At 38.4% G+C, this 20,516-nt stretch overlaps 2 protein-coding genes across 2 annotated transcripts; both read right to left on the reverse strand.

Annotated features, from left to right (window-relative positions):
• Positions 1-250: 250 nt before the first annotated feature.
• b4galt7 (xylosylprotein beta 1,4-galactosyltransferase, polypeptide 7 (galactosyltransferase I)) lies at positions 251-9,098 on the reverse strand. The gene is made up of 6 exons (XM_062999967.1): positions 8,726-9,098; positions 6,683-7,012; positions 5,301-5,526; positions 5,134-5,217; positions 2,160-2,264; positions 251-1,140 (listed from the first exon to the last, which is right to left on the reverse strand). The coding sequence occupies exons 1-6, from the start codon at positions 8,776-8,778 to the stop codon at positions 985-987; spliced, it is 954 nt and encodes a 317-aa protein (XP_062856037.1). The 5' UTR covers positions 8,779-9,098; the 3' UTR covers positions 251-984.
• Positions 9,099-12,741: 3,643 nt separating this feature from the next.
• On the reverse strand, positions 12,742-20,168 carry tmed9 (transmembrane p24 trafficking protein 9). Its single transcript, XM_063000614.1, has 5 exons — positions 20,018-20,168; positions 17,320-17,420; positions 17,092-17,217; positions 15,734-15,880; positions 12,742-14,381 (listed from the first exon to the last, which is right to left on the reverse strand). Exons 1-5 carry the CDS (start codon positions 20,163-20,165, stop codon positions 14,232-14,234), a joined length of 672 nt encoding a protein of 223 aa, XP_062856684.1. The 5' UTR covers positions 20,166-20,168; the 3' UTR covers positions 12,742-14,231.
• Positions 20,169-20,516: the final 348 nt, after the last annotated feature.

Below are 20,516 nucleotides of genomic sequence, written 5' to 3' on the forward strand. Positions count from 1 at the left end.
TCAGCACTAGTCCAGTACCTTAACCATTAGGCTACGACTGCCCATTTTAACTATCTTGTGGGGAACATTAAGTCATAAAGTATAAAACCAACTCAATAGAGTGTGCAAATTCAGGCTATGCAACACAGTTTACCTTAATACATCCATATATTATTTCATCCTGGATTTCTTGATATGGGTGAAAGAGTTGACATGGTTATTGCTAATTTAATGCAGAAAATATTCATTTCCAAATAACAATAATACAGACTTAAATTAGACAATTTATTTTGTCATCTTTATAAACAACTTAATCTTTATCAGGGTAACAGTGTGTCCAGTGTCTACCCAGGAATCTTTAAATGCTGTGCAGGACTCTAGTTCTTTGCTTGAATTTCCACTCATTTACAAAGTAAATCACATACTGACTTTCGCAGCACCAACACTACCTACTAAGCCAGCATGCTGCACCATTTAACCAGAGAGTAAAAAAAATGTACAGACATGAAATAGAAGTAGTATAAAAACACCCAGACTGGTCTAAAATATTTTATATAAATAACGTGTGCAAATGTACTCACTGTACCTTAAACCATCTTGTGTCCTCAAGTGACACATTTATTCTAAATACAGCATACATAATTCTGTCAAGAACAAGGTTAATAAAATTTGACTAACAGGACCATGAGAAAGGGCCCGAAAAGGTCAATGCTACAGCTGGAGACTCTTCTTTTGAAAAATATTTCTACAGAAAGCTTATTACTAGTAACATCACTGATGAAGCCTTGTTGCAGTACCTGAAATGTGTTCAGCTCTTTCTGAGAAAAACTGAGAGCTGAGAGAGTCAGCTTCATTAAGGTCTTACGAAGCAATATTGTCCAGTAGAAATATAATCAAAGTCTTGTTCCTAATACTAATTGATGAAAATAACCGGTGATTACTGAAGTTAAACTGTCAGCAACAAGGAGATGGCATCGTCATGGCATCTGGCATAAGAACACCATGTTAGCTGAATTGGCACCATGGAGTCTGGTTCAAATCACACTCCAGTAAAGTGTTGACAACAGTACAGGGGGCACCACTGATGGTCAGCTCCTGCCGCGATTCTACTATGTAGCGTAGGTTGGTCAGACCACCCACTGGGTCAACTTTAAACTGTTCCTGTGAATACAATGACAAATAAATAATAAATGAATGAATGAATGAATTAATTAATTATTACAATTATAGATTCATAAAATATCGAGTCAAGTGAGTAAAAACATTGTAATGAATCAAAAACTTAAATTATCAAGAAATTATGTAATAAATGTTACAAATTAATTAACATTTAAATTTTAATAATAATTAAAAATAATAATATTTAGTAATAGTAAATATTTTGTTCTCTACTAGGAACAGTAATAACATAAGTAAATGTGCAAATGTGATACTATATAAAACCCTGTTTACAAAATATAAAGTGCATAAAAGTTTAATCCCCTCGGCATTGCCTACTCAGATGCATGATGAATGAATGACTCCTTTCGGATGCTCCAGTTAGGGGTCACCACAATGAATCATTCATCCACATATTTGTTTCAGCAGCCTTTATGCCCTTCCTGATGCAACCTTTCTATTTATCCGTGCTTGGAACCAGCACTAAGGGTGCACTGTAGTGTGTGCCCCAAGTGGCTAGGTTCACATTACAGCATGCGCCTTCTGTATTTGTGAGCCTAGCCTGGAATTCAAACCTCCAAACTCAGGCACTGCTGTTGCCAGCAGCATGGCTCATGTCATTACACCACATGAGCTCACACTTTTGTTACTCATATGAGGTCTGATTACTGTCCAGGTCATATAAAAAAAAATAACATCCACTCATTTTGCTGTAATATTATACACACTAATTATTCATCCAGGCTTTAAAACATGTAAAAATTTGAGGCTGACAACTTTTCAAATATCAGTGTGTTCTAATTTATAAGATAAGCTTAGTTATGCACTTTAAAAACAAATGCAAAATGGCAAAATGTTTTGACCACATTTCCAGGTAATTAATAAAGGAATAAAGGTTTTCTTGCACTGCCAAAGTACTACTTGAATCCATGAAAATAATTTGCAATAAGTGAGTAAATGAGTGAACTTGCGTGCATGTGTGTTTGTTATATAATTAGATGTGGCGAATAGGTGGATTTTACCTGCTTTTGTGCAGCTATTCTCTTCTGATCTCTCTTCCTCCAGGCAGGATCGTGAATGTGCCTGAACGTTTTATAGCCAGTGTTTATTCCCTTTGGCCTAAAAAGCTGACAGAAGATTATATACATTTAACATTAAAACAACATTAGCAGTAACAATGTTATATATAATTATTTGTTATTTAAGGCAACACCTGACCGTGCTGTCTCACAGTTTGTATTTGGGTCATTGTCTTAACCCAAACAGTCTAGCCACTGGGAGGTGCACTCATTCTCATACTTTCAGTGCTAATCCCAAACCCAGAATTGTGCCAAATCAGGTATTCAGACCAGAATTATTTGGAACCACTAAATACAAAAGAAAAAAAAAGGAAAGTGGGAAAGGTATTGCATAATGAAGCCGTGCCCATGTGACCTCTGGAGAGCAGTAACAAGGCCATTAGTCTATTCAAACATACTAAAACTTTTTTACACTGGTTCAGTTTACCAAGTCAGGTGAAGCGACCCAGTGGTGTTGAATAGGTTTAAAATCTTGAAATGTTATGAAATCATTTTTACACTGAAGTGTACTTGTTTTGGCATGTTTTACTGGTTGTAAATATTTTTAAATATAGTACACTGTATAATATGCCAACTACCATTTTCTGGGGGATTTCTGGGACGCTCCCCTGGTCAAATTCTATGTTTTATGTAAAGCTTGGACAAAGTCATATTTACCACTGTTACATCAACTCACCTATTAATTACACTTTTAATCATTTGGAAACTGAGGATACTAAATGTTACAGTTTTAATACAAGACTTTTAATACAAGACTTGTCTGATTCCCTTCATGATGAGCCACACATTTTCAATAGGAGAGAGATCTTGCAAGCACGAGGGCCAATGAAGCATGCAGAAATAGGTCTGGCATTGTCATGTTGAAATTTGAAAAATAATCACAGATGTCACCTTGACGGCAGCATGTGTCTCTCTAAAATCCTAATACATGCCTCTGTGTCAATGGTACCTTCACAAGTATGCAAAACACCCATGCTGTGAGCACTGGTGCACCTCCATACAATGACAGATGTTGGCTTCTGCACCTTTTGCTGATAGCATTCTGGATGGTTCTTTTTGTCTTTGGCACAGAAAACTCAGCCTCTTTTTCCTGAAAACAGGCTGAAACGTGGACTCGGTCCATCTGAGATGAGCTTGGGCCCAGAGAACTTGACATTTCTTTGCATAATATAGTTTCATACTCTATTCATTCAAGTAATAACCTTTACATAACATTGCATTTATTGGATCTTACAAAATGTCACTTCACTGACAATGAAGTTTGCATTACATTACATTTATTCATGTTTACATTATCCTCTAATATGCTGACTTTTTAACCTAAACCATGGAATTTGACCAAGGGCGTCCAGAACTGCAGAAGACTGTGTTTGGTAGAGAGCGGTTAAACAGTGTAAAATTACGCCATCTAGTGGCTAGTTGCGAAATCATGTTTAAAGCGTCGTAAATACAAAAGTAAACAAACTTGGTGGATAAAAGTCTACACACCCCTGTTACAATGTCAGGTGTTTATTATATAAAAAACAGACCAAGATGAATAATTTTAGAACTTCTTCCACCTTTAATGTAACCTATAATCTGTACAACTCAAATGAAAACAAACTGAAATCTTTTAAGGGGAAACTTTGTTTGACAGCATTCAGTCTTTTGGGTAGGAGTGTATCAGCATGGCACAGTGTATCAGATCTCTTGCACACAGTCCTCTTTAGGTCACCCCACAGATTTCCAATAGGATTAAGGTCTGGGCTCTAACTAGTACCAGTACAACGCTGACATGTACGTGTGATTGCATTGCAGTGCTGAGAATGGTCCACCAATCAAATAATATATAGACAGTTGGGTCCTATGAGGGTCCCTTTCAATTGCTAAAGGTAGTAGAATGATGTGACGAAATGTACAGGGCAACAGATGGGCTACAGTCAGTAACTGCATACCCACAAATTCCATCTGTATGGTAGGTGTAGCTTATAACTGAATCTACAAAAGTGCTCAGTGAGCATGGCTATAGAAACTACTGACGTAGAAATTAAGATTTGTGATTTCAATGTTTATGTTCTTGTGGTTTGTGTGTGTAGTTTCAATGAATTTTTTACAAAATACAACTGATAGTGGTTTAGTATTTTTTTATCATTATGATTGTCTATTTTACAAGTATTACTAAGATGCTGCTTTTATGCAACTAGCCTTAGATCAGTGGCAAGGTAGCAAAGTAGATAAAGCAAAGAAGCAAGGTAAAATACTGCCATGTTAACCAAGCAAATGTAAATAATTCAGGTTTTTAATAATTAGTACATTAGTACTATTCTGAATAATGTATGCCAGTTGCTATTCTCAACAGGTATTTCTTGATTCTAAATGTGTTTCCATATCAGATTTATTAGAGCCCTACTCACTCTATTATCAGTAAATGTGAAATGATTAGATCTGTGATGTGCAATGTCACTATACAGTGCTTATATTAAATATAGTAAGCAAAACTGACCATTAAGATCATGATCAATTCAGAAAGGACTGAATTAACATCAAACACATTCAAGGACAACTTTGTATCTTCGATTCAACTTGCTTGCATGTTTTTGGACTGTGGGAGGAAATCCATGCAGACACTGGGAGAACATGCAAACTACACAGAAAGGACCCGGATCGCTCCACCTGGGAATCGAACCCAGTATCTTTTTGCTATGAGGCGACAGTGCTACCCAACGAGCCACTGAGCCACCCTTTTTTTGTGCACTGTAATTACACAGTGTTGTTTATATGCGGCTCTGGCCAAATCATCACCAGTAAGCAAGCACACTTTATTTGACAAATGTGTTTTGGCCTTAGTTTATCTGTCCTCATTTACTTTTCTTAAGTACTTAAAACAATAAATAAAAGACCAATATAAACGCTTTCAGTTACTCAAAATCTTATGTACCTGCAGATCAGCTGCTCTCAGTCTTCTGAAGAACTCATCGTCTTCTCTTCCCCATCCCCAGAACCGGTTGGACATGCCATTGCACTATGATAGGAATAAGAAATTAAATTGGATACTCGTCTGTAGGATATGAAAATCAACCAACCAAACTAATCTTGGTGTCTTACAGAATCATAGTGTTTCTTGGTGAGCAAAAGAATTCCCCCAACATATGTCTTGTAATGGTATAATGGATGAAGATCTGGTGAGGCTACATGGAAGGGTCCCTCTGCCGGGAATCCATAGTCCAGAGCTTCATTTTGAGGCAGCAGGTCCACGTCATGCATTGCAATGTAGTCTGTATCATTCCCACTCTCCATGTAGCCAACGTTAATAAGAGAGGCTCTGTTGAACCTGGAAAATATAGAGAGTACCGCTCTTCAATCAAAGGGTGCATTCATTGTTATTAAAAAGCAATGAACAGTGATAGCCTAGTGGGTAGAGCTTTGGGCTATGAATCGAAAGGTTGAGTGTTCGAATCCTAGCTCTACCATGCAGCCATGGTTGGGTCCTTGAGCAAGGTCTTTAACCCTCTCGGCTCCAGGGGCGCCGTACAATGGCTGACCCTGCGCTCTGACCCCAGCTGGGATATGCGAAGAAAGAATATTGTTGTACTGTACACCTGTATATATAAATATGACAAATAAAGCATTTCTATTATATTATTTGAAGACACAACAATTTATCTACATAAAATCTTTTGACAAAGAATATTTTCTCATTGGTGGCGGTCAGCGGCAAACTGGGTTAAAATTCAATCTGAGTGAACTTTTTATGTTTATCTCACTACATTACTGCCATGTTCACCATGTTAGATTAGATTTAAATTACTAAAGCACATATGATGATGTTTTATGCATTTTCTCCCCTTTTTTCGAGCGTCCAATTGCCCGATTGCATCACGCTTCCTCTCCACAAATGCCGATCCCCACTCTAATTGAGGAGAACAAAGATAACCCATGCCCCCTCCGACAGGTGGGCAGCATGCCATATGCATCTTGTCAACTACACTTTGACGAGTGCAGTGCAGCTCAGCGTTGTGTACGGAAAGACACACCCTGAGAGCACTCTTTTCTCATCTCATCTCTGTGCAGGTGACATCAATCAGCCAGCAGTAATTGCACCAGTCATGAGAGAGAGAGACCCCATCCGGCTTAGTCCCGCCCATATCTGAACAACAGGCCAATCGTAGTTCATGTGGCCGCTCAGCCGTAGCCGGCAGGCAGAGCTGAGATTCGATACGATGTATTCGAGATCCCAGCGTGTGTTTTTACCGCTGCGCCACCTGAGCGGCCACATATGACATGAGTTTTATATTTTGATAGGACACTAAGTCAGTTGACAGTTAAACGTCATCAGCACAGGAAAGGCGCTGTATAAATAAAGTAATGACTAATGATAAACTGTTTTAAAAAATTTACAAAATTTGCATCTGCAATGACAGACAGTAAAATGATCAAGTTCATGAAAAAGACATTTAAGACTATAATAGATAAAAAAGCAAACTTACCGAAAGTGATCCACCTGGTTAATGACAACAATCTTGTGCCGTATTTTCTTTTTGTTGAGGAACGCATGCATGTACGGAACAAAAACAAGAAGCTCTTCGAAGCGCTCCCGGAAAGGGATGATGAGAGCCATTTTGTGAGGGCCCCAGGAGGGCTCATCAGCGGCTGAGGTATGTCTGTCTGCAGGACACGGCTGATAAGGAGGACGATCGACCACTAATGCCTGGTTCAGATCAGCCGAACAGCTCAGCTGCAGCCAGAGAAAAGAGCTGAAGATGAGCATCATGCAGAGAACGAAGAGTTTTAACACTGTACACCTCCTCCATGAAAATCTACAAAAATTCAAAAAAAGAAGAAATTATGAGTTGTGAAACTTCTCCAGTTGTCCACGTGAGAGAAAACAAGCCGCGACTTGTTAGTAATTGATTACACTCAATCTGGGCTCCACGGTTTAGCCCTATAAAAATCTGAACCATGTGTGCGCTCGGACCAACTACAAACAAAAGTTCCATGCAACTTTTAATCACAAACACATTCTGTAGGAATCAACCGCAAGGCACCCAGGTGGTCTTCTAGTTCGACACACGACACACTATAAATCATTAGCCAGTTGGTGTACTTGCAGTGAGAACGGTCAATCAACCAAAATACATTTGGTCAGTAGTGATCCCTACAAAGTGCATCTGTATGGTACATGTAGCTAATAAAATGCCAGAGAAAATCCACACAGACACAGACAATTTGCAACAAAAATCTCTTCACATCATGCCATGCAATCACGCATGGACACTACAAATTAGATACTACTCACAGCACATCTTCATGAGGATGAACCTTTTGCTTTTCATTTCTTAAATGTTTAGAATGAAAAAAAATTAAAAAGCTCATTCTTATCTGCCTATATGAGCAGTGTCATGTCTCAGCATTTCAGATTATTTTTCAACAAGGGTAGATGATTTGGCAAAAATACCAAAGCACATAAGACATTTTACTATACCAATAAATTATAAATTCTAAAAAATTACTGAAAAGCAGTCTATAAACAGCTACACAGTAGTCCATCTGTTTTTCTACATACATTTTTAGCCTGCTTTCACCATGTTCTTCAATGGTCAGGACCACCACAAGGACAACCACAGAGCAGGTATTATTTAGGTGGTGGATCATTCTCAGCACTGCAGTGACACTGACATGGTGGTGGTGTGTTAGTGTGTGTTGTGCTGGTAGGAGTGGATAAGACACAGCAGCGCTGATGGAGTTTTTAAACACCTCACTGTCACCGCTGGACTGAGAATAGTCCACCAACCAAAAACATCCAGCCAACAGCCCCCCGTGGGCAGCGTCCTGTGACCACTGATGAAGGTCTAGAAGATGACCAACTCAAACAGCAGCAATAGATGAGCGATCGTCTCTGACCTTACATCTGCAAGGTGGACCAACTAGGTAGGAGTGTCTAACAGAGTGGACAGTGAGTGGACACGGTATTTAAAAACTCCAGCAGTGCTGCTGTGTCTGATCCACTCATACCAGCACAACACACACTAACACACCACCACCATGTCACTGTCACTGCAGTGCTGAGAATGATCCACCACCTAAATAATACCTGCTCTGTGGTGGTCCTGACCATTGAAGAACAGCATGAAAGGGGGGCTAACAAAGCATGCAGAGAAACAGATGGACCTACAGTCAGTAATTGTAGAACTACAAAGTGCTTCTATATGGTAAGTGGAGCTGATAAAATGGACAGTGAGCGTAGAAACAAGGACGTGGTTTTAATGTTATGGCTGATCGGTGTATACGTACTTCTGCTAGCATCCGAACAAAATCCAGATTAAATACTTAAAGGATGTACTATGGATCACTGGTACTACAGCAGTTACTGGACTATCAAGCAAAGCAAAAGGCTAGGTTCAAGTTCCATTACCGCCATGTTGCCACTGTTGGGCTCCCTAAGAAGGGCCCTTAATCTGCTTGCGTTGAATTTAATGAAAACGCGTCTGTTAAATAGTGATAATCTTTAACAAATGTAGCAAAATCCTTACCTTCTGTCCTCTTTAAAATACAGTACGGGTTTTCTTCGTGAGGAGTACATCATCTTTGTTCTTCACTGAGTAGTTGCTTTTATTAATGTCAGTTTTAAACTAAGTACACCAATACACACTCCACTGTTCTTTAAAAGAACACTGCCTGTCTACATATTAATGAACACTGCTTTAACACTGGAAACCCAGCACTCAGCTCGTCAGCTAACTTATACAAAGTAGTGTTTCTTCATGATTCTTCACTCTTGCTGTTACAGACTCGACACAACACTGACTTCTCCTGTAACTACTTCTGCATTATCAGTGAGTTTCATCAGTACCGAGTCGATGCATTTTAATGCACTTTTAACGCTAACTGTATATAAAGACACTACAGACACCCGTAAGCGAGAACATTAGGATAAAACACCGCTGTTTATGCGGTATTACTTCATTACTGTACTATTATAAGTTAGTTGTTACAGTGCGACAAAAAAAATCACACGCTGGCTATTTTCATTCAGTCCGTCCGCTAAAGAATCAGACTGAAAACAACGCCAACCCAAAAAAAGGTTCCTAGGGCTACTCCAAACAATTTTAAAAATGTTGTTATTATAAGCGGTATAAAGAGATGTAGTAGAATTATGTTTTCTACTGCATTCAAGAACAATTTTTTTTTCTTTAATTGTATTAAAATTTCAAAAATATGCTTAGCCATCTTTAGTCTTTTCTTCTCTTTTCCGAAATGAAATTGCTACTTCTATCCAGATGAATGTTTACATACACTCTTGTCACTTTAAGAAATAGTAAACATTAATTTTGTATGTGTGTTTTAATTATGAAAAGTGTGTGGACATCCTCTTTTCCCTTTTCCTGAGGCAGCGCTCGCTGCATCCCAAATCGCACACTATCTTACTAAGTAGTATGTACTATGTAGTATATAAATTCAGTTTGAAACACCGCCTTAATTGTCAGTGAGTTAGCGCATGCGCTGGAAGAAGTGTAATGTAAAAGTAAGTAGGTATGTATGTTATAAAACAAGCTACTTATAAAAATATAACATTATTAGGCTATATAAAACAGATTACATATGGGTTACCTTTTCATAAGTAGGTTTAAGTGTTCTAATACTTTTATCATGATTAGAAATTACTTTGTATAACACTCAAAATAGTTGCCCAGTAATTAGGTAAAATACCATACCGAAGTTCATTTTTGGACATTCTCATTATTACCTAATACCTATTTAATTATCTTTTAACTGAGTAGTAAAAGTAGCTTCCCAATTGTGTGCAGGGAGTTTAGGAAAAAACTGCATCCTAAATTGCACACTAACCTACTAAATTGTTTGTTTGTTTATTAGGATTTATTAGAACGTCATTTTACACTTTGGTTACATTCATGACAGGAACGATAGTTACTCATTACACAAGATGCTCAGTTCACAATTATATCGAACACAGTCATAGACAATGTACAGTGTCTCCAATTCACCTCACTTGCATGTCTTTGGACCGTGGGAGGAAACCGGAGCACCCGGAGGAAACCCACGCAGACACGGGGAGAACATGCAAACTCCACACAGAAAGGACCCGGGCCGCCCCACCTGGGGATCGAACCCAGAACCTTCCTGCTGTGAGGCGACAGTGACCTTCTAAATAGTATGCACTAATTAGTGCACTAGTAATGGTTTCGGTTTACACTGTGCATGAGGTAAAAGTCTCTCTCCTGATTTCTTTAATTTGACACCAATCAGCCATTACATCAAAACCACCTGCTCATTGTGTGTTTGCCCCCCTTGTGCCATCAAAATAGCCCTGACCAGCCAGGGCATGGACTCCACAAGACAAGGCTGTAGCTATAAACTGAATATTGGGGGGGCCAAATCTGTGGGCAAGGGGTGGGGTTCCTGTCATAGTAAAATGCTCCATGCCATATCAACTGATGGGAACATATTACAATGGATTATAACATTATTTATCATTTTTACATCAGTATATTGGGGGGCATTTGAGCATATATAAATAATAAATTGTGATTACGGCCTTGCCACAAGACCTTTCAGGGTATCTGGCCCCAATATGTCTGGAGCAGATCTCTTAAAATCCTGCCATTTGTGATGTGGGGCTTCCCAGGATCTTCCCTGGACTTGTTTGTCCAGCAGATACCACAGATGCTTAATTGTATTGAGATCTGGCAAATTTGGAGGTCAGGTCAACACCTTGAACTCTTTTGTCATGTTCTTTAAACCATTCCTGAACCTTGTGTGACAAGGTATATTACCCTGTTGATAGAGCCCTTAGGGAATACTGCTGAAATGTACTCTGTACAATTCACATTAAGGTCAGGACCCAAGGTTTCCCAGCAGATCACTGCCCAAATCATCACACTGTTTCAGCAGCTTCTTCACATAGCGCATCTGGAGCCATCTCTTCCACAGATCTTCTTCCACTGTTCCGTAGTCCACTTCTAATGTTCACATTAATGCCCATTATAGGCCTTTTCGGCAGTGGACAGGGGTCAGCACTGGCACTCTGGTCTGCAGCCCTAATAATCAAATACTCAGCAAACTGTAATGAACTGTGTTGACACCTCTTATATCCAGCATTAACCTTCTCAGTAATTTGTGCTGCAGTAGCTTTGCTGTGGGTTCTGACTGAATGGCTACATTTCACACCCTATGTGCATCAATGAGCTTTGAGTGCCCATGACCCTGTCGTTGTTCACTGTCTTTTCTTGGACCACATTTGGTAGGTACTAACCAGAGCTAGTTAGGAACACTTCACAAGACCTGTTTTTTTAGATGCTCTGATCGGTGGTTTTGTTTATTCGTGTGCTGGATGTCGTATTTATTTTGGGTTTTTAAACTAAATCAAGACAAGGTAATTTTTTGTCCTTGATTCCTTTCAATTCTTTACATTTATTTGAAAAAAAATCTTGAATACAATATTCAAATCCCATTTGTTTGCTGGTAACCTTTTGGGAGTGGCCTTGCTGATGCAAAATTATATTTAACACCTGTCAAATACTGTGATCTTTTGCATTTTGAATGAAATGATATCATTAAAAGTTGGTCTTTTACATGTTAGCAAGCTTTCAATGAATTAAACCCATACAATATGTGTATGTAATGCTCAAGCATGTCTTGCACAAACCTGGTGTAATAGACCATTTTTCACATTGTCATTTTGACATAAAATAGTAGGACAAATACAGGTGTTAGTAATGACATTAATTAGAGTTCCATTTAATTTTGAGCCAGGTTCCAGCTATTGCTCAAGCGTAAGAGGTCGTCACACTAAATACTTGCTTCTTGTGTTTGTAGACATCGTGATTCAGATTAAAAAAAGAGAGAAAATTATTATATATGGTCATTATACTATTGATAAAACAACAAATCTAAGACTTTTGCACAATAGTACATGTTGTGACTTGCTGTTTTAACATGACATTGGCTTATTTTGTATTTTTCTATAAGCTGTTGAAGTACTCCTGAAGGAATTTAAGTAAGCAGCCCACTTTTGTGCTAAAGTGTCTCTGTTCATTGCAGCGTTATTTGTTTATATATTTCAGCCTACTTTAGCTATAAAGAATTCAACAGGGATAACAGGGTTGAACCCAACTATCATATTTTTCAAACATGGATGGTTGGTGTTAAAATAGCATTTTGTTTAATAAATTCAATACTTATTTTCAAATACATTTTGTGTTTATTCAGGTTGACTTTTTTGTCATTCCTAAGCAACTTCAGGTCTCAAATCCATAAGCACAAACAAATGTGAGAAGAAGGTACGTGAAACAGTGATCTCTTGGCTGAGGCTGAGAAAAAAACCTAAACTCACCTTTTTTGACAGAAGGAAAAACATAATCGAGGATTCACAGAAAACAGATCTGCCATGAATTGGAAACTGCAACACAAGTGCTGCGCTCCACAGTGAAGAAAGCTTTGTTTAGCCATGGGCTTTAATTACCATTTATTAAAAAGTGGTATATTTCTGTATGCTGATTGACCTTACAATTTAGCCAGAGCCACATCATAATTATAACCATGTACAATTTATTATATTTAGGTTAGTGGCCTCAACAGTGGACAAAAATGCAGCAATGTACAGTCATAGACCTAAAGTATAAAATGTGATTTCACTCCCATGTCTCACAATGTGTCGCTGGCAAAGATTGGTATTTAATATTGTTGTAAAATATGTTACTGGTCAACTGGAGAGAGACAAGAGATTTATTTGAGTGCAATCATGAACATCACAACAGTGTCCTCCCTCCTCATTTAAAAGGCTTAAACCCCCAGCCTGTATAATCAACTTTAATTACAACATTTATGTTCAATGTTAAATGGTAGGTTTTTATCCAAAAAAGTGTTTGAAAATGAATGTAATCAAAAAATACCTGAGCATCCTAGAACAGGGAAAACTGAAAGGAATATTGAAGAGTCAAAAATAGATATTAAGGATTAAAGTGTGGTCTGTTTAAAATGTGACCCATTGTCTACCATTAACCAAACATTAGTCCATGCAGTTGAACATACCACAATTATATTACAAGTGTGTGTACGTTTGTATACACACAAAAAACCCCAAAGTATTAAATATTAAACTCAAAAACCCCCTCAAACACCCCCCCCACCCCCCAAAAGAAATTCTAATGTATTCTCTGTACTGCTGCATGATGAGACTACTACAGCTGTAAACTATCTTGTAAAACACATTTGGCTGGACAGTTAGGCTGGAACAGGTTGTATGCCAATTGAACAAATGAATATTAAATAAAAGAATGGACACACATTCACCCAGAAGAACCTTAACTTTAAATAGATCACTAATGTTAAAAAAAGAAGCACTGTACACATAAAATGAATCGTAAGCTGTTTTGTGTCTAGGATGACTACAGTGTTGGACGACTTCACACAAAATCTGCGTACAAAAAGCCTAAAATATAAAAAGGGGAGCGAGAAATTCAAATTCAAAAGGCTACAGCTTCATAATCTCCATTTTACTTGCTGTGGATTGTACTGAAATAAGTGGTTGTAATACACTCTCGCTGGCATGTTGCACAGGAACAAATTGTGAACAAAGTCTCAAAGGAAATCTGGGAGAAGATTTCAGCAAACTGAACTCAAGTCTTGCGGAGCCAGACTTTATCTCTAAAGATAGATCTGGAGAAACTTGTGAGGGCTTTTGACTTAATGATGGATGGAAATAAAGTCTTACTGAAGGAACAATGTCAGTTTAAAGCATTAAACCAGTTGCTGTAGCATCCTGTAGAAGAGGTAAATGTGAGTAATGGTGCTGTGTCAAAGTACATGTGCTTGCATTACAGCCACAATGTGTGTTAAACGCACACCGAACTGACATAGCTTGCTCTCTTTTTTTAGCACAATTCACAATTAAAAAAAAAAAGACTTTCTTCACACCGTTATTTCTTTCTTCACACCATTAGAGATCATGGCTGGCTCTGCAAGACTCGTCTGGGCATGTCTGTGTACTGCATAAACTAAAAACAAACAAGAAACCCTTTACACTAATTTCTTGGCCTCGAAGAAGCTCTTAAGATGTCTCATTTGCCAGAAGCCAATAGCCACCAGGATCAGCGTTTGGACGATTGACCACCACAGGACTCTTTGGTTGGTGCTTTCACTCGTCTGTCTAAAGCGCTCCTCACGATACTGAAAAAGAATGACAGTGCAGGTGTTAAAAAATGATCAGCCAATCAGGTCAATGTTCTTACGGCTGTTACATGTGGGAGATCAGTTACATGATGGCACCAACTTTCATAATTATAGGGAGAAGCATTCAACCACTTTTGTTTTCTTTTTTTAAATAAAAATTAAAAAATAATATTTTGTATTTTAATTAATTTCAATATAAAACAACAAAAGCAAACAGAAATGCAGCTTTGAAATGAACACTTTATCTACTGAAAATAAATGTTTAATGTTTAAAATCGATATAAACCATGTGATAACTGGTTGTGCCACCCTTGGCAGTAACAACTGCAATCAAACATTTGCGATAACTTGCAATAAGTCTTTTACATCGCTGTAAAGAAATTTTAGCCTATTCTTTTTTGCAGAATTGTTTTAATTCGGCTACATTGGAGGGTTTTCGAACACGAACTGTCTGTCAAAAGTCTTGCCATAGCATCTCAGTGGAATTCCTGGCACATTATTTCAATTATGCTTTCGTCAGGTGCTCAAGTGGCACAGCAGTTCATCATGTTAGCCCACCATCGCTATATATGTGCGACCATTCTCTCTACAAAATACTCACTGCCAAACAGTACTATTCCTGAATCATCCGACAACAGTTCTCATTTGTCCCAATGTTTGTGGGCAAATTTTAGATGTGCAATGCATCCTGTACTTCATTTTAATTGAACCTAAAAACACTTCAGTTTGTAATGTAGGAACAGAAATGATTGTTGTGCAGCTTAGGGGCCAGTGATAGCTCAGTGGTTAAGGTACTGGACTAGTAAACAGAAGGTTGTCGGTTCAAGCCCCGCCACCACCAAGTTGCCACTGTTGGGTCCCTGAGCAAGGCCCTTAACCCTCACTTGCTCATTGTGTAAGTCGCTTTGGATAAAAGCGTCTGCTAAATGCTGAAAATGTAAAAATGTAAATGTAAATTATGGCAACTGTGCAACTAACAACAGGTGCACTTGTCCATGTCTGAATTAGTGTTTTCCTAAACTTTTCACTTGCAGATAAGGGTCAAGGGTGCTTAAGGCTACGGCTTTATAGCTTTTTCTATTGTTGTTCCTGACAAATTTTCCTTTAGGATCACCATAATTGCTAGTGATTGAAATAAACCTATGGCAACTCGATGTAAAATGTAAATGTAACTCTTCTACATCTTTCATGATATATATTTTTTATGTAAAGCATCAATATGTATAACCTGGTCATTATTATCAATACATAGTCAAGACATCTGTAAATGAAGCTGAAAAATTGGTATAACAAATAAACAAAATGCTCAAATGCTAGTTTCCCAACTGTATACATGATAAAATACATACTCTCTGATAGTTTTGCTCCTTCTGGACCTGATCAACCTGCTCCACAAGTTGGCGTACTCTTAACTGCAGCTCAGTCAGCTTGTCTTTAGCAGCAATCTCTGCGTAGTTATTGGCATGCTCACCCACTTGGATGTCTAGATGAACTCGCTGTGAAAAGTTGTAAGAGAAGTAGTGAAATTGTTAAGCAATCCACCCTTGTAATTTTTTGCTATTAAAATGATTTGGCATTATAAATCTATTACTATTCTACAGAAAAGACATGAAAAAAATATAAGGACACCAATTATTAGCAATGGATGTATTTTTTAAGCAGATCTACCCTGGCTCGTTCATTCATTCAGTCATTTCATTGTCTCTTTTACCACTGCTCTACCCTGGTATGGGTTGCAGTGGACCTGATTTATTGGGTTGAAGGTAGGAAACATCCCAGACATGTCGCCAGTCCATCACAGGGCGCGCACACGCACGCGCACGCGCACACGCACGCACACACGCACGCACACACGCACGCACACACACACACACACACACACACACACACTCAGGGCAGTTTTAGTAGCTCCAATTGACCTGACTGCATGTCTTTGGACTTGTGGGAGGAAACTGACATGGACACAGGAAGAACATGCTAATTCCAAACAAAAAGGCCACAAAGAAATTCCTCCTGGCTGCACAAAATCAAACCCATGTCCTTCTTGCTGTGATGCAACAGCACTACCCACTGTGCAACTGTGCCACCTCTGGTTATTTTATTTTAGTTTAATTTCTAGTGCACATTAACTAATGTGAAGAAGAAAAAAAATCTTTATTATAAGCGACTATATTATGGACAGGGCCATTTCAGATTTTGCTCTAACATTTAGCATTTTTGTGTTTCACAGTAATAAAACCCATCTCATTGCTTTTGTTAAGATCACCAATTGCTCTACAGCAGTCACTCTACTTTTCTAAGGAAAAAATCTCCTGCTTATCCAGTATATACAGGCCAATATTCTGAATTAACCAAGTAAAAAAATTTATTTTTTAATTATTAATTAGAATTATAAATGTGCTGAATAAAGTATAATTATCTTTTTTTATAAAAAAAAAAGGAAAAGGGGCAGAAAAGGGGGATAAAGAAGCAGTCTGTGGTAGTACATGACAGTCTACGACCCTCTATAGTCAGAAGCCTGCGGCTGGAGCAAGGTGGCAACTGGATATGACTACACTGGCAAATATATTAAAACAAATAAAAAAACATCAAGCTGAAACTGAAGCTACATGAAAGACAGATTCTTAGGAATAAAAACACCCCAGCGACACAGTTTGAGAACCATGATTTCAGACCAAATGTACCAGGTACATAGAAGTTAACTCACAAGCATGCCACCAGCAAAGAGAGCAAATTTGGACGAGTTGGAGTGCAAACAGATCTGATGTTCTCCAGGTGTGTGGGAGGTGAAGGTGAATCGGCCTTCTGACCCATACTGACGGGACAGGATCACCTGTCATAAAAAAAATAAGGAAGAGATACATAAATGTTATAAGACATCAGACATAAAAAACGAACTATTTTGAAACAATCTGCCTGCTTTAGGACAACTAACCTTCTCATCAGGATCTTTAACTTCCACAAACATTCCCAGTCCTGGTGTGGCAGGCAAATACTGTTCTGACTGTTTGTCATAGAGCTGTGTTCTGTAGTTACCTGAAAGAATAATAATACTGTCACTAACTTTAACCCTCAGGCTATTGAAAAACAAAGAGTCAGTGAAATTTGAACAGGTCATCACTTAGTGACACAGCTTTGCACAGACACACACAATATGGACAGAAGTATTTGGACAGACCTCATAATCATTGAATTCAAGTGTTTCATTCGGTCCCATTGCCACAGGTGTATAAAATCTAGCACCTAGCCATGCAGTCTGCCTTTAAACATTTCTGAAAGAATGCAGCATACTAAAGAGCATTTGAGCGTTGTACTGTAATAGGATACCAGCGTTATGATTTTTTTTCTCTCCTAGATGTTCCATGACCAACTGTGAGTGGTATAGAAAAGTGGAAGCATCCGGAAACCACAGCAACCCAGCTACAATGTGGCAGACCACTTAAAGTTACATAGCGGGGTCGCCAAGAGCTGAGGCGCATAGTCCATAAAAGTCGCCAGTGTTTAGGAGAACATTACCTGCCTGACTACATTATGCCAACTGTACAGTTTGCTGGAGGAGGAATAATGCTGTTTTTCAGAGGCCCATTAGTTAAGAAATCTTCACTAGGCTTCAGCATACCTGCATGACTGTGCCCAGTGCACAAAACAAGGTTGTTATTAGCTGGGCTGAAGTTGTTATAGCTGCAAAGGAAGAACCAATACCATACTGATCTTTGCCTATGATATTCCAAATGCCTATGGATTTAGAGTGTCAAATGCCAATGTCAAATTTATTCATAGAGCACATTTATACAGCTGTTGACAAAAGTGCTGTTTAATCAACAGAGCAAAACCCATAAAACAGGCAGTTAAACACAGAAACCAGTTTACACAAAGACAAACAATTAATATACAAAGACGCTGAAAGAAAATGTAAAAAGCACGACCACCCTTTCCTTCAACCTTGATTTAGGGACAGTACATAAGTCTATTCTAAGACAGAAACAAACTACACAAAGAAGAGATGCAGTACAGACCTTAAAGCTATCCCTGGATTTTATAAATTAATATAACAAGTCCTCAATTTAAATTAAGGCACAAAGGAACATATCATGTGTAGAAACCAACATGTAGACTGCTTAGCAGAGGCTCCACACTGATGTAAAAGAACAAACTGAATAAGTTACTAAGGCTAATTGTTTTCGTAATAATCTTGTTAATGCTCATTAGTTTTGTTGTTTAAGATTAAAATGCATAAAAGTTTGAGTTACAATTACATTTTCGGCATTTGGCAGTGGTGGGGTTTGAACAGTACTGTGACAGCATATTGTTTAAGCAATTGAGGTTTAAGGGCCTTGCTCAAGGGCCCAACAGCGGCAACCTGGCAGTGGTGGGGTTTGAACTAGTGACCTTTTGACTACTAGTTCAGTACCTTAACCACTAGGCTACAACTGCCCGTTGCAGAATTACAGTCTGCTCTCCCTAGGTGTGTCCACCTAATTATTAGTCTGTTACATTTGTCAAATACATTTAGTTTCAACCACCACAATAATAGTCGCTAATAATAGTTGATCGCAGAGCTGCATGTCTCCCCATACAAACATGATATGAGAGGGATAGTGCAGGGGTTGGGTTGAAATCTGACTCAGTGGAAATTCAACATCCTCAGTGTGCATATGCCAGGTCGAAACATTTGTTTGTATAAACTCTGGTGTAATACAATTACTTTTTGTCGAATATTGGTTAATCAACAAAATTCCTAAATGTTAATAAAATCTGTCAAACTCGTACTGCTGTAGAGGAAATAAATATTGACCTATTTAAACTGGGTTTTTGTAGAAGCCTGAAGACCCAAAGAGAAAACATAATGTTCTGTAGAAACACTATCCATATGGAGGCCAAGAGTCCAAATCGAAATGAAAGGCACTTAACATTTTTTATATTTATTAGGATTTTAATGTTTTACACACTTTGGATACATTCATGACAGAAACGGTAGTTACTCATTACACAAGATTCATTAGTTCACAACTGTAGTGCAAACACAGTCATGGACAATTTAGTGTCTCCAATTCACCTCACTTGCATGTTTTTGGACAGTGGGAAGAAACCGGAGCTCCCGGAGGAAATCCACACGGGGAGAACATGCAAACTCCACACAGAAAGGACCCAGACCGCCGCACCTGGGGATCGAACCCAGGACCTTTTATTATTAATTTGCAATCTGGTCAAAATTATGCAGATAATCAAATGCACTGTAGTTTATTGCAGATCTGAGCGTCAATATGACAGACATCTTATATAATTGTTTTATAGAGTGTTACATAGTAATCATTCTCAACCAGTCTGAAATTGAAACACAGTTCAGATAACCTAGCAGCCTGTCTACAATGTAGTGCATAACGTACGATTTGAGACGCAGCCTGAATGAGTTGGCTAACATACAGTTCAGCTGTCATCGTTTTAAATAGTCACAATACTCAAACCTTATCTAAGTTGCGCAAATGTAACGAACTAATAGTCGATTCGAATGAAATCCAGAGGCCATGGCATTAAGACAAAACCAACACTGAGCTAGCATCCGGCTAGCTTCTAATCTGCAGGCCATTTAACCGGAACTTCAACTTCCATTAATATTTTTCACTAAAACTTACCAATTATCATGGTTTCATCCGGGATTTCTTCTATAAAGCATTTCTTCTCGGTCTCGCCAAGGTGAAAATACAGTGCAGAGACGAGACTGTAACATAAATTTAATAATAAAAATGTGCCAAACATAAACTGCATCCTGAGCGCCACCATGTTTCCTCTGACCAAGAACACCGTACTGCGTCTGCGCAAAGACACCAATGCCACGTAACCTGTCGACCAATGTAGACCAATCAGATTCAATATCGACACTAAAGCAAACCAATAAAAATCACCGGTCTGACGCGTTCTGTTGGGCTCTGTGTCAAATCTCATATAGCGCGTTAAAGAAGGGCGTCAGTCATGTATTTGTTTTGATTTGATCATGGTCGCGGTGTGGTCATGATTTACCCCGAAATATTGGGCGCAAGCAATACACAGTGGACTAAATTACACCAGTGCAAATCACCACACATTTGAAACTACTTTTAATTTGGGGCAGATAGTCCACATACTGCTATGTTA

This window comes from Trichomycterus rosablanca, chromosome 8 (assembly GCF_030014385.1).
Source record: "Trichomycterus rosablanca isolate fTriRos1 chromosome 8, fTriRos1.hap1, whole genome shotgun sequence".
NCBI lineage: Eukaryota > Metazoa > Chordata > Actinopteri > Siluriformes > Trichomycteridae > Trichomycterus > Trichomycterus rosablanca.

Excerpts from the sequence above, each read along its gene's own strand:
- b4galt7 (XM_062999967.1), bottom strand. The coding sequence starts at position 8,778 with ATGATGTACTCCTCACGAAGAAAACCCGTACTGTATTTTAAAGAGGAC. Across the intron at positions 5,218-5,300 it reads CCAAGAAACACTATGATTCT|TGCAATGGCATGTCCAACCG; the intron begins GTAAGACACCAA and ends TTCCTATCATAG. Across the intron at positions 2,265-5,133 it reads TGAGAGCAGCTGATCTGCAG|CTTTTTAGGCCAAAGGGAAT; the intron begins GTACATAAGATT and ends ATCTTCTGTCAG.
- tmed9 (XM_063000614.1), bottom strand. The coding sequence starts at position 20,165 with ATGGTGGCGCTCAGGATGCAGTTTATGTTTGGCACATTTTTATTATTA. Across the intron at positions 15,881-17,091 it reads TCTTTGCTGGTGGCATGCTT|CGAGTTCATCTAGACATCCA; the intron begins GTGAGTTAACTT and ends AACTTTTCACAG. Across the intron at positions 14,382-15,733 it reads AGGAGCAAAACTATCAGAGA|TATCGTGAGGAGCGCTTTAG; the intron begins GTATGTATTTTA and ends ATTCTTTTTCAG.